Raw genomic sequence first — 14,521 nt, forward strand, 5'->3', positions numbered from 1 at the left:
GGATAACATATGGTTACTGTGTTAGTCAATTATGAAGTCCAATAATCCATTGTATATTCTCATTCACATTTATAGTCCAATATATGAATTCTTGGGTTCTTTATGATAACAATAGGTGCCCGCTAGAGATGAGCGAACGTACTCTTTTAGGGCGATTTCTCAATCGAGCACCGCTTTTTTCGAGTAACTGACTACTCGGGCGAAAAGATTCGGGGTGCGGCATGGTGGAGTGTGGGCTAGCAGTGGGGAACAGGGAGGAGCTGTCTCTCTCTCTCTCTCTCCCCCCCCCCCACTCCCCTCTGCAACCCCCGAATCTTTTCGCCCGAGTAGTCAGTTACTCGAAAAAAGCAGTGCTCGATTGCAAAATCGCCCTAAATGAGTACGTCGCTCATCTCTAGTGCCCGCAGTGCATGCATTTGTCAAACTCTTGCAGAATGTCTTTTCCACACAAGGTACACGGCAGTTCAGCAGTTGTAATAACAGTCAGAACAGGTATGTCGAGCTCAGGTATGTCCCACTGAAGTGGAAAACACCTACAGTAGTTTTCATAATACCCCCGAAAAAATAAAATAAGAACCTTAACAATGATGACTACAACTAAAATTAGGATGACAACCTGCAAAAACGTATGTACACCAGATACCATAAGGCCTCATGTCCATGGGGAAAATCAGCCCCGCTACGGATTCTCCATGGAGAATCCGTAGCGGTTCCCTCCTGCCCTGTGGACATGAGCGCTGAAAATAAGAATAAACTTACCTGCAGCGGACCGGGCAGGTCTTCATGGCCAGATCTTCTTTCTTCGGCCGGCGCATGTGCTCAGCACGCCGGCAGCGTGCCGCGGGCATGCGCCGGGCACATCCGCCGGGCCGAAGAAAGAAGATCCGGCCGTGAAGAAGTAAAAACCTGCCCGGTCCACTGCGGGTAAGTTTTCCTTACTTTAGGTCTCCCGCGGATCTGGACGGCTTCCATAGGCTTCAATAGAAGCCTGCGGGAGCCGTCCCCGCGGGAGACCCGCATGAAAATGAAGCATATCCATTTTTTTTCATGCTCCATATTTTTTTTAATTCACTTTTATTGACCATCCGCGGGTATTTATCTACCTATGGGATGCGGATCCGCATGCGGGTGATCCGCTGCGGATTTAAAATCATATTTTGCCCGTGGACATGAGGCCCTACACCCAACCCTTTAATCCATTTGAGTGGATTCATATAGGAGAACCACTTTGGCCCTGCTAGTTCTTCTTTGGATAATGCTTTAAGATACAGCTCTTTTACCTTCTTAGCTTGTTCTATATCATGAGTGATTTGCAATGTTCCGGATGGATCAATGTAATGACAACATGATGGACCCGCTACTTGACATAAGCCGCCTTGTGATGCTGTAAGGTAATCTAGAACCACAGTATACTAATTAGTCAGTAGGATTAACTGTTTAGTGTACTCATGTTCAACCTCAATTGCATCAAACAACATATCTGTTGTTGACATATATGTCATAGGCATCTCGTAATGCGTCTATTAACTGTGTACTTCTCAATGAGTTGAATAGCAGTGCAATGGTACCACCCAAAGCTGCACCTGTTTTCTATGCCCAATGAGTGTGAGTAAAATGTAACTTTTTATCAGTTGTATCACATCTATACAGCATATGTGAAGGGACATGTTGGTAGGGGAATTCATCTTCTTGACAGACCGGTGTTGCTGGTTCCAACTTTGTTAAGGTACATGTTTCTCCTGCCTATTTTGGTATCCATCTGTATATGTCTTACTACATACTGCATAAACCCCTTCAGAAAGCCTTACTTGATTTCCATGTATAATGTCAGGAATTAAACCTGGGACCTCCTGTGCTCCAGCTGGCAGCTCTCTCTGTTGAGCTATCCAGCCTTCGGACTGTTTCCCTGCATAACTTAGCCTTGTTCCCGGATTGCGCTACCCAGTCTCTGTTCTGTCTCTGCCCTGTCCCTGATTAGGCTTGCTATTTAAACCTGGCCTTGATCCCTCCTACCTTGCGAGATTATTGTACTCTAGTACCTTGATCAAGCGTAATCTCCTAACCTCCTTTTCTTCTGCAAACCGAGACTATCCATTACCGACTTCTGGCTTTCCCCCTGACTATGTTACCTGCCACATCCACTGTACTGTATAATGAGACTTGCTGTTACCCACTTCTGACTTTCCTCTTGACTACATTACCTGCCTCATCCAATGTACTGCATACCAAGAATTCCTGTTGCTGATTCCTGGCTATCCTGACTATTCTCTAGTGACCTGCATGGCTGCTACACCCATGGTTCCTATCCAGCGTTGGTAAGAAGTTATATATAAAGACATCCCATTAGCTTATACAGGGACATGAGAGAATATTCAACAATCTGATAATTTTCTCATATGGAATACAATAACATGATACTTAATAAACTTATTGCTACACCCTTATGCTCACTGGAATCATTATAACCGTAGACAGGAAAATTGAATACTTCATTTTGTCCAGTCTTTGTGAGCCACAAATCGCTTGCAATGGGATGCATGAATCCATGTTTCTTTGCCTTGCACCTTTAAAGATGTAGGAGTGGTCAATTGGACTTAATAAGGGCCCTCAAAGTTGGGTTCTAGGGCCTTTCCAACGTGCTTTCATATAGTTATCCAACCTGATTCATACTTCTAGCACTTTCTGATCCACTCCATAATTTCCTCCTAAGCTGACAGCCCCTTCCTCCACAGCCATAAGACAGATCCTTCTTGTGAAACTCATCTCAGCTTGGCTGTGTACATGTCACATAGCCTCCCCCCACCCTCCCCCCTTGAATCGCCGTAGTGCCCTGTGGACCAAGTGCTAATGAGATTCCAGGATAGGCTACCAAAGAAATGATCACAGGCACAGTCTTTTAAGCTTTTTTTTGTTCCCTCCTATTAAGCTTCTCCCCTCCCTCTTCACCCCCCTGAATTATGTATGATAATAGAATATGGTTCAGTCTCCAGAGGAGCAGAGGGAACCATAACTCCTACAGGGTCTAACTTTCTGAACATCCCTCAATTTAACACTGCTCCATGCTCACCTAATGAGCCTTATTACATTCATATATCCATGTTTTTCTATCCAAGTACCCTATCTGTGTGCAAATTTCCTCCATCTCTCCACATCATGACACCCTGTCTTAGGCATTTTTGCCTTTCTCAGGATGCTGCTTGCATCCTTTACCACTGATTTTCCATAAGTCCATAAATTACCAGATCCTTCATCATGGGTTTCGGGTCTGTCATATCTAGCATTGATCTTGTAAAGATAATTCCCATAGCAACTGTCATGGGCAGGGGCGTAACTAAAGGCTCAGGGGCCCTGATGCAAAACGTGAGCTGGGGCCACCCGTCTATCTGTATCTGTACCCGTACCCATACCTAAACCATGCTGCACAGAGACATAACTTGAAGCTTCTGGGCCTCGATGCAAAACCTGTAACAGGGCCCCCAACTATAATGCTTTATTCATAGTACTGGGCTCCCTATATGGAGAAGAGAGGCCTTATGGGTCCCCTAAGGCTCCTGGGCCCGGGTGCAACTGCATCCCCTGCACCCTCTATAGTTACGCCCCTGGTCATGGGCAGTGAGCACTATCTTCAGTATTTCCTATATTGTTAAAACAACAACTGCCAAAAGTGTCGATCCCTCTGTTCAGCATGTGTCAAAATACCCGGCTACTGAACCCTTCCCAGTAGATATACAATCCAAGCAGCAGAATGCAGTTCAGCAGATTTTGGAGGGGAACTTGCCCTTTTAACCCTTAAACATATACTGCTTAAGCCATCACACTAGAGTCCTGCCTGAGTGTCCATATATTATTTGTAGGGATACTATGCACCCACTGAGGTATATGACACTTATTAGCAACTATATGTGACCATTCAATTCCCAACACAGGAAGGTGTGGAACAGTATGGCAGGGAATATCAAGAAACAACTTATTATCTAGAATCTAGATAATAAGTAGTATGCGATGGTACAGTTGCACAAACTTGGCAAAAAACCCATGGACCGTCAGCCATCTGTCTACTTAAGGCCTCCTACCCACGGGCGACACGACATCGCCTTGAGAAAATTGCACGCTGGTCCGTGCGATATCGCTGCGCCTTCTTGCGGCAATACTTCGATTTTGTAGAGCTATAAAGTCACATGTGACACGACTTTGTAGTACTACACACAAGGATTTTTTTTTGGAGGGGGGGCTTGAAATATAAGCCCTACCCTGAAAATATACCCTAACTGCAGATTTAAAAAAAAAAAAAAAAAATAAGCATATATCACCCAGAAGCGCTGTCCGCCTCCTGGAAGTGCTGGCTGTGATTGGCTGACACTTAGCCAATCACAGCCAGCACTTGATGAATGGCTGTGATTGGTTTATCGAGCACTGGCTGTGATTGGCTAAGCGTCAGCCAATCACAGCCAGCGCTTCCAGGAGGATGGGGATTTTTTAATACCCGGCCAGAAGAGAAAAAGACAAGTGCCAGGACTCGGGGAGAAGATGCGGCTGGGCTGACAGCACCGGAGAGGTGATGTATTTGTATTTTTTAATTTTTCCCATAGCCAGGGCTTAGATTAGGGCTTTGACAGTAGGATTTTCTATGGTCAAAGTTGCATCGCAACGGTGCGATGCAACAGAGAAGAAGGCTCCATTGAGAACCATGGGCTACAAAACCTCACGAGCCACGTGCATATCGCCAGACCCGCAAGGTTTTTGTGTCGGGTTGTTGCATGCTACAAAATATCGAATGTGTAAATTAACCCATAGGAAAGCATGACAAAGGATTGCAACAAATCCCTCAGAACAATATGCATCCACCCACTTAATACCAGTAGCACAAGGATGTGTTACATTCATACTTTCGATTATACATATGCAGATGGCCTTAACAACACACCAACGGATGTATAAGAGTGCAATGCAATAAAAAACAAGAATAAAAGTTAGCGCACCACACAGGAAAAATTATACATGTAGCAGTGATACCGTGTTTCCCCGAAAATAAGACAGTGTCTTATATTAATTTTTGTTCAAAAAGGTTTAACTTTCTTACATGTATAGCTGCCTGGACACTATTTAAATTGACTTTTTTAATTAACTGTTAGCAAGGCTTAAGTTTGGAGTAGGGCTTATATTTCAAGCATCCTCAAAAAGCTGGAAAAATCATTTTGCATCCTCAAAAATTCTGGAAAATCATGCTATGTCTTATTTTCAGGGTATGTCTTATTTTCAGGGAAACAGGGTAGTACAGTAATTAGCAGCATAGAAACAAACTGATAGGAAGATAGGAAAAACAAAAAACATGCAGCAAAAAGTAATTCTAGCTGTAGAGATTGGGTTGCTGCTTTGCTTTCCCCTGCACTGACCCCTAGGACCTTTTTTTCCAATGGAGAAGATAGGAGACAAAGGCTTTTTACCTGGGTCTGTTTCTCGTCCGGTGGAATGAAAGATCCTCTTTGTTCAGTGATAAAGGGGAAACAAACTGTTTCTGGAAGTCTACAAATTGTTAAAGAAATTCACTAAACCAGGTAGAATTAAAATAAAGAGTCGTATACACCACACCATAAAAGAAAACCAGACACAATGTTCTGATTTAGTAAAGAGAAGAGCTCTGATAAAAAAACGTTCCCTCTAGGTTATTAAATATAAGTAAAAGAAGGAGGTACATTACATAATCAAGTTACTTAAATGGATACATTTTGGCATAAAAATCATCTTCCCATAGTCTACATGCTACAATGGCTGAAACTTGGAGAGCGTAGAACACCAACTGGTGTGCTGACCGTCCACATTACACAATGTTGCACAATATTACGCAATGGACATTCCACCCCCACACTTCCTCAGATTTTGAGATGATAATTAATTATCATAGACAAGATTTCTTAGAATTTTGAAGGCATGTTCTATGGTATCATTAGTGTGAGGCTTCTAAGAAGTAAGTTAACCTGTGTCTGACGTCTTTAACCCCTTGAGTGGTGGGTTTCCTACCGCCCTGTCAGACCCACCAGGGCAGGTTTTTTAAATGGGCCAATCATTGAATTTCAACTAATTTTGCAGTCACATTCCAAGAGCCATAACTTTTTCATTATTCCATTGACCAGGCCATATGAGGGCTTGTTTTTTGCGGGACAAGTTGTACTTTTTGATGGCATCATTTTGGGGTATATATAATGTATTGCATAACTTTTGTAAAAACATTTGTAGGGAGATCGGGGGAAAAAAAGAAATTCTGCCATTTGTTTTTTGGATTTCATTTTTACGGCGTTCAGCATGCAGAATAAATAACGTGATAACATTATTCTCTGAGTCACACGATTCTGGCAATACCAAGTTTATACAGTTTTTATGTTTCCCTATTTTTGTACATTTTAACCATTTTTTTTTAAAGGTTTGCTTTTGTGTCGCCACATTCCAAGAGCCGTATTAATTTTTTTCCCCCATTGCCGGAGCGCTAGAAGGCCGTGTTTTTGGCAGGATAAACTCTAGTCTTCATTTATCTATTTTTTTGGAACATGTAAAATTTTGATCGCTTTTTATTCCATTTTTTTCTAGGGGCAAAATTAACAAAAACTGTAATTCTGGCATGTTTATTTTTATTTTTCACTGCATTCTCTGAGCCGTCTAAATAATGTATTAAAGTCATTCTTCAGGCCGGTATGAGTATGCTAATACCAAATTGTAATAGTTATTTTTCTTTTTCATGACTTTTTCACACTTTAAAAATAAAGTCATAAAAGTTTAAATCGCCCTCCTTTTGCCATATCTAGAATAAAAAAATCTAAATCCTAAAAGAAAAATACAAATTTGGTATTGCCGCGTCCATAAATGCCCGATCTATCAAAGTAGTGCATTATTTACCCTGCACAGTGAACGTAGTCCGAAATAAAAATAAAGTACTACAGCAAAAAAAAAAAAAAACTATACAAGTTTAGTATTGTAGCAATCGCACTGACCCATAGAATAAAGTTATCATGTCATTTTCGTTGCAGTTTGTGCGCCGTAGAAACAAGACGCACTGAAAGATGGCGGAATGTCCTTTTTCTTTTCATTTTACTCCACTTAGAATTTTGTAAAAGTTTTTCAGTACATTATATGGTACTTTAAATAGCCCCATTGAAAAATACAACTCACCCGCAAAAAACAAGCCCTCACACAGCGACGTCGATGGATAAATAAAGGAGTTATGATTTTTTAAACGGGGGGAGGAAAAAAAGAAATGGGGAAAAAAGAAAAAAAGGGGCCATGTCACTAAGGGGTTAAATAATGTACCAACTTCCTTCTCTGGGTCATTACGACACACGGATACCACATGTGTGATTTTATTTAAAATTTTTTACAAAGTAAAGGGAGACAAGTGTTTTTCTTTTCTTTTTTTTAATAATTTTTTACTTTTGTTTTTTGTCTAACTTTTTTTTTATTTTTGTCCCTTTAGGGGACCTCCACAGGGACCCATCAGGACCCCCTGATCACTTTCATGGGGTCCGATGGTGACAGCTCTTTACATGCTGCAGTGACAGCCCTTTACATGCTGCAGTCACATAGACTGCAGCATATAAAGGGTTAACACAGCAGAGATCAGAGGTTTTCTCTGATCTCTGCTGTAAGAGCTGGTACCTATCTGTCCTCTGACAGCCAAGCGCCAGCTCTCTCTGCCACAGAGACCGTGGGCTTGCTGCTGACAAGCCGATGGTCTCTATGGTAACCTATAAACAAAGCAGGAGACTTAGAAGCAGGAGATTGCCGGCATATCGGCAATATCTTCTGCTGGTTTTTCAAAGCCCTTGCTTTGTTCTGTGGGTCTGTGCAGGCAGAGCACAATGTCACAGCTTGTGGCATTGTGCTCTGCAGCTCTCATAGAGATACATAGCCGAAAATCTTCTGGGCTATATCACTATCGGCAGTGAAGCTAGTCCCGGAAAATTTCCAGGCTGCCACTTAAGGGGTTAAGACATCAGGCCTTTTTAAAGGGACTAGATTTCTCTATCAAAAGACACTAAAATGTGGAACTTGCTACAATGGCCTTCAAAGGGATTTCTAGATTTATGTATATAAAACTTCAAGTATTAAGCCTATAATGGGCAACATTTATTATCTTTTGTACGACTGTTTTCTGCCATGCAAAATTTGCTTTTCAAAAATGGGGCAAGGCCTAGAATTTGGGCAAGTGGTCACAGACAGTCCATCACATTTACTATAATATATGCCAGAAACATCATACATTATAGCAGAAACTTACACCAGCTCAGAGATGGTGTAAGTTTCCATCTGGTGCACAAAGTTGCCGCCACATGTAACTAATATATTAAGAGTTGCAAACTTCTTGGTATATTTGTAGGAATTAGCTGGGCGCAAAGTGTACTTGGATTAATGTGACCAGATGTTCTGATTTAGTCGGGACAATCCCGCTTTAGGACCGTGTGTCCCTCTGTCACCAGAATTCCTAAGTGGGACAGTCTCTTTGCCATGCTTTTGGGACGTGGCTCTTCAGCTGGTAATCACTAAGTGGCACTGCTATGAGTGTACAAAATGACGGCAGTGTGTGTACCAGGTTTCTCCTTCCCTTGCCTGTTCTCCTTGGTTCCACAGGAGGAGAAAAAGCGACCAACTGCACACACTTCCGATCGCAGCATCGAGCAGAGGATCAACGGTGCTTTGAAAAAAAGGAGGAGGTAAGTATATCAGTCTCAGGAGGAGTGCTATTACTACTGGGGCTACTGTGGGGGTCACTATTACTACTGGTCTCATACAGGCGACACTAATAATAATAATGTCCCCTATATTGGCCCCAGTAGTAATAGTATTACTACTTAGGTCACTGTGGGGGAAATTATTACTACTAAGGCCACTGTGGGGGTAACTATTACTACTGAGGCCAATATAGGGGACACTATTACTACTAAGGCCACTGTGGGGGGTCACTATTACTACTGGGGCCGATATAGGGGATACTATTAATACTGTGGCCACCCCTCAGCATTTCCATATCCAATAAACAATCAAAATCTGCACCAATGATGTGGGTGCTTGCTTTGTTCCGCCAATGCCCAAACACTATCTTGGTGTGTATGCATACATAATATGTGCCAAGATAGTGCATGCTCTGATTTTCTTGTGCGAGTAATACACACGTTGAACATGGAAGGTGTGAGTGGTCCAATACAAATCAATGGGTTGTTGGCATTGAGTGTTTCACACAGAAAAATTGTGCCTGCGATGTGCAAAGTCAGTACACCCATGTGAGACCAGCCTTACATTGACTGTTTGGAGGCCCTGCACTACTTTTAAAGCTACATTCACATAGGTAAGTGCGATATCAGGCCAAGAAACCCGACTCAATATTGTGCTTGTCAACATGTGTTTTAGGGCAAAAATAGACTGCCATAGGCACAACTACACTTGCTGATATGGCAAATCCGGAATACAATTTTGGTAAACCCCCTGTCACAATCCTGGTGCAGAGTGAGGCAAAGGTCCGGTGCACAGAGATGATGATGCTGCACAGAGGGTTTGAACAGGGACATAGTCAGGGAGGCAGCTGAGGTTCGGTACACAAGACGATGACGCTGCACTGAGGGTTTAATCAGGGACATAGTCAGGGAGGCAGCCGGAGTTCCGTACACAAAAATGATGATGACTCACTTGTAAGAAAGACAGATACGCAGAGAGAGAGAGAGAGCTTGGTTTAAGCCTCAGGGCACAATAAACACACAATGAGGGAAGGACAGGGACAGGTTTATATAGGAAGTCCAATTAGTGCAGGGTGCAGCTAAATGGGAAACAGGAACAAGAGCTAAGGACAAATTCTGCAAGGGAGTGGTCCAGAGCGCTGAATGATTCAGCAGGTAGAGCTGCTGCCTGGAGTACAGGCGCTCCTGGTTCAGGTCCTGACACCCCCATATCCTCATCTCTGAGAATTCAGACTCTTTACTTAGTAATATAACTATCTTACTCCACTCCTGAGTGCTCAAGATATTGTAACATGCCTGTTGGCTAATTATTTTATTGATAGAGGTGTGCACACTTCCACTGATCCAAAATGTCTTAGGTCAGGAGTGCAAATCTACCATGTTGTTCCTTTGAGCTCCTTTCCAGCCAATCCATCAGGTTGGGGCAATAGCATATCTGGATTCTCTCCCATCGTAACCGGTAACCTCCGGTTCGGTTGTACAATGCTCAAGGTGCTCTCCAAACCATCCTCTTGCAGCTCCAACTGCCTATTCTCTCTCTCTCTCTCTCTCTCTCTCTCTCTCTCTGCTGCTCCTCAGCAGCACCTCTACTCTCTCACACAGCCCCTGCACTCTCCTGTTGAGCAGCACAAAATTGTCCTTTTTTGGGGGGGAGCTTCAGCCAATTGATGAGCATTGATAAGGCAAAATTTGGAGCATTTAATAGTTTGGCACATCTCTATCTATTAGCACAGCAATCTTTTAACCCTTCATGGTACCTTTTTACATATATATTCAACGCATTGATGGTAGATACATGATACTTCTTAACAATGTATATGCCGTGTTGGTTGGATTACGCTTGTAGTTTATAGTGAACTAGGTGATATATCTGTGTGTTATTTCCTTCTTCTACATAATAACTGATGTTACTACGCCATTTTGCAGCGGCCCCAAATTATTAGTTCGTCAAGAATTTGATTGTGAAGCGCTGCGCAAATGGCACATCAGCCTTACGTGCAATCATCTTCAGTAATATTCTTTCAGCTGAAATGTTCATTAATGTCATTAGTTACTGCATAAGTGCCGCCAGCGGACACGGTTGGCGAAGTCGCTGACCTGTGAAAAGTTTGTTTTGGTCGTATATCATAGACCTAATATACGATTTGTGATGATGTTACAAACATGCAAACCCAAAAAGAAGGGGCTCAAATGTGCAAGGCATTTTATATATAAGATTTTTATGACTAGCAGTCCTGGAATATACAAAGTTGGCCACAAAAAAAATATACTGTTATGGAAGTCGTCCAAAAGAAAATCTGTGCTGCTCATAGCAACCAATCACAGCGCAGCTTTCATTTTACCTCAGCAGTATAAGAAATAGCAACCAATCACAGCACAGCTTTAATTTTGAAATAAAAGCTGAGCTGTGATTGATGTTTTTGATGTTTAATTATGCCAGTATTCGTCGCCTGGTGCTGAAGAACGCTTATGCAAAATGTCACCAGACCTGTGGATTTGTATACAACGCAAACAAATAGATATTGCGTTTTATATATAAGACTAACAACAACTTTATTTTCTGTATTTACCAGATTTTTCTCAACAATTCCTTCGCTCTGGACTCTTCCTGGATTCACCCAGCTGAGGAACTGATATTATTTCAAGGACTTGAGAAACTGAGTCGCAGGACAAATCAAGTCACCATGGCTATATCTAGACCATCTACTGCCTCCAGGCCATTGCACACAGTCATACTAACTCCACAACGAGTAACAGGTTCGTGAGAAATGATGAGCTGTTTATTGGGAAGCGGTCTATGTACAGAATACCATTGTGTGACACGTTCTAGGCAGAAACTGGGGCTAATCGAATGAAACAATGCCGGAAAATATCAGTCTGTGACTGTGAGGTATTCTCTTATGTCAAGTTGTTAGGAATTCAATTAAGCCATTTCTTAGCTACAGATGTAACAGATTTGGTTGTGTGAAATTCAATGCAATATGTTATCTGTAGAAAGTGCAGAAAGAAGCAGAGCTACTCCAATAACCTCAGAAGTTTAGATTGGTGTGACTGTGTGTGAAGAAAGGTAATGGCTACAATGAAAATTTAAGGGTGCTGCCAAACCAGAGCAAACCATAGCTATAAATTGGGGCGTACTGATATGGGTAAAGAAGGATGCCGAAAGACTGGATAGGTAGCACAATCCCTTTGGGTGAATAATATTCGAGACCTGGAATAGAAACCCAACTTCTATTTATTTAGCAAAAAACCAGTCCATGGCGTGTTTCGAGGATGCAGCCCCTTCCTCAGATAAATGGACAGAACTTGGCTCCTGAATGATAAGAAGCCTGGACATGTTCACAGAGGCATAGGCAGGTACTAGGTATTTTCCAAAAGGGGTGCACTGTTTAACCAGTCTTTCTGCTTCCTTTTTTACCCCAATCTGGAGACTAGGACTACCAGGAAATCTACAACAGATGACCATAGTGCAGCTGTATTTTAGCATCCATGTTATGACTAAAAAGGTGGCCAGACACATTAGGCTAAAGTTGGCCAAACATACTGATTTAGGTGGGACTGGCTGTCTATTAAATATGTTTCGCCAACATTCATTTGGCAGAAAAGAATGGGTGAAATTGAATATATCCAATCAGTTGTTCTCAGGGGAGGTAAGCCTCTTTCAGAGGGGTCTGGAATGATAGGGTACTTTTAAGCGACAGTTGTCGGGTACCTTTCACATAGAAGCAATGATAACTCACTGAATGGAGGTTGAGCATGCTGGAGATCTCTTCCTGCCGCCCGCCTTCATTCATAGTAAATAGGTAGTCACTCATAGATGAATAACTGCTTGCTTACATGGGCTGATAGTTGCTTGGTTTTTAGGTGAGCTAAAGACGTAGTGACTCCAACTCTGTTGGGTCCTCAGTAAAATACCCTAATTCTCCTCTTTCCATTGAGATTACATGCATATCTGACCAAGCGTGCATGTGTATGATGGTCGGGACAAATAGCAGTTGTGCAAACAAACTTCTTGCTCCACTTTGTAGATTTCAAGCAATGTGACTCAAATAATTAATTATCTGATAACTAACATGCAGTTAATGCCTGGGACTTGCAGAGTATCAAGACCCAAAGGGATGTCACGGAAAAAGGGAATGCCACAGATGATATAAGAAATTTCAATTCCAGGACTGGATTTTACATTGGGCACACGAGGCCAGTGCCTCAGGCAACTCTGCAAGAAAGAGTGTCAGGTCCTCACAGTTCAGGATTAAAGTTCCTGCAGTAGTAGCCAGTCCAGTAGTCTCCATTTAAAACCTGCACACATGTAATGCAGTTCTAGGACATAAGACTGCACCAAAACTGGTTCTGCATCAAGTATCCATGTAATGCAGGCTCTGCTTCATGATTGATGATGAGCTTTACCTAGCAGAGCAGCAGTGTAAAAAATGCAAACATCTCATGGTAGGTAGTGTTTCCAGCACTGAGACTACCTTGTGGCTGATACTACAAAACTAGTAGTCAATCCTTGTGAATTGCATACTTAGAGGCCCGTTGGCCCATATACAGGAGCTATTCCATTGAATATCTTACTTGTTAAAGCTTACATTAATAGCTTGGTACAGGTGTAACTTCACAGGGTGCTGGAGTTGTGGTGACAACTAGGCCCAGGAACCTGAAACACCCAGAAAGTTCCTCCGCCCTGAATGAGGAGGCCAGTACTACACATGACAAGTGATAGTTGGTGGATCCTTGTTAAAAATTTTGCATTGGGGCCAAGAAGCTTAAAGGAGTTGTCCAATTGTAAGCTATCAATGGGCCATCTCTGTCAGCTGCATTGAAATGAATGGAGTTGTGGCTGTTTATGTGCAACCAGCAGCCCATTCCCTGCAACATTAATGGTAATAGGGATAAGCGATTCTGCATCGAGAAATATCAGGGATACGGTCGAACCCCCACCGATCTATCAGTTTTCACCCATCTAGCAGATGGGTAAAACCTTGGAAAACGTCTTACTCTCCAGAATACCTCTTTAAATTATACCCTGTTGCAACACCAGAAACAGCCAATTAACAAATGTAGTGCTGTTTCTGACAAAAGACTTTTATTTCCCAGTCTCACTTAGCACCTTTAAAGAGGACCTGTCACATGCTCATATCAACAGGGCCAACTGCATAGAGATGTAGCACTTTTTAACCTGTCTGGCCCTCTGCACTACATAGTTATCATAGTGCACCTGTGCTATTTGCATAGCAGCCAATAGAAGACAATGGGCTAATAGCATAAGGTACCGAACAAATATGGTGCCTGTTACGTTGGTAGCTTTGCAGCAATGGGACTATTAACTCCACTGAGGCGGTGGCTGAGTAGTTAGCACTATTGCCTTGCTGTCCTGGGTTCAAATCTTACCAAGGGCAACATCTGCTTGGAGTTTCTATGTTCTTCCTATGCTCGTGTGGGTTTTCTACCCCACTCCAAAAACATACAAATAGGTAAAAAAAGATTGTGAGCCCCCATGGAGCAGAACCCAATACCAAGTCATGTAAAGTGCTGTGTAATATGCACACACTATATAAATGATGGGGACTATTATTATTCTGTTGTTTATACTCACCCCTGTTCTCCCATTTGGGCTCTTCTTCTTAGATTTGACTCCCACTACTCTGAATGTGTCCAGTGGGATCAGTCTCCACAGCTCACTGTCAATCAAGTTGGACATTATCCATTGACAATGAGTGGTGGCGACCGTCCACTTGACATATTCACAGTTCAGTGAGATTAAGTTGGCAGGAGTAACACGATTGGGTTTTACTAACTCAGGA

The 14,521-nt window shown here is 42.4% G+C and overlaps 1 protein-coding gene across 1 annotated transcript in view; it reads left to right on the forward strand.

The window, feature by feature from the left end:
* Nucleotides 1-14,521, forward strand: part of TCERG1L (transcription elongation regulator 1 like) — a 256,994-nt gene that overhangs the window by 38,099 nt on the left and 204,374 nt on the right. Inside the window, exon 3 of the mRNA XM_066601194.1 lies at nucleotides 11,291-11,474. Coding sequence (XP_066457291.1) covers nucleotides 11,291-11,474 — 184 coding nt within the window. The remainder of the gene's footprint in view (nucleotides 1-11,290; nucleotides 11,475-14,521) is intronic.

The sequence above is a fragment of the Eleutherodactylus coqui genome, chromosome 4 (genome assembly GCF_035609145.1).
Source record: "Eleutherodactylus coqui strain aEleCoq1 chromosome 4, aEleCoq1.hap1, whole genome shotgun sequence".
In the NCBI taxonomy this organism is placed as follows: domain Eukaryota; kingdom Metazoa; phylum Chordata; class Amphibia; order Anura; family Eleutherodactylidae; genus Eleutherodactylus; species Eleutherodactylus coqui.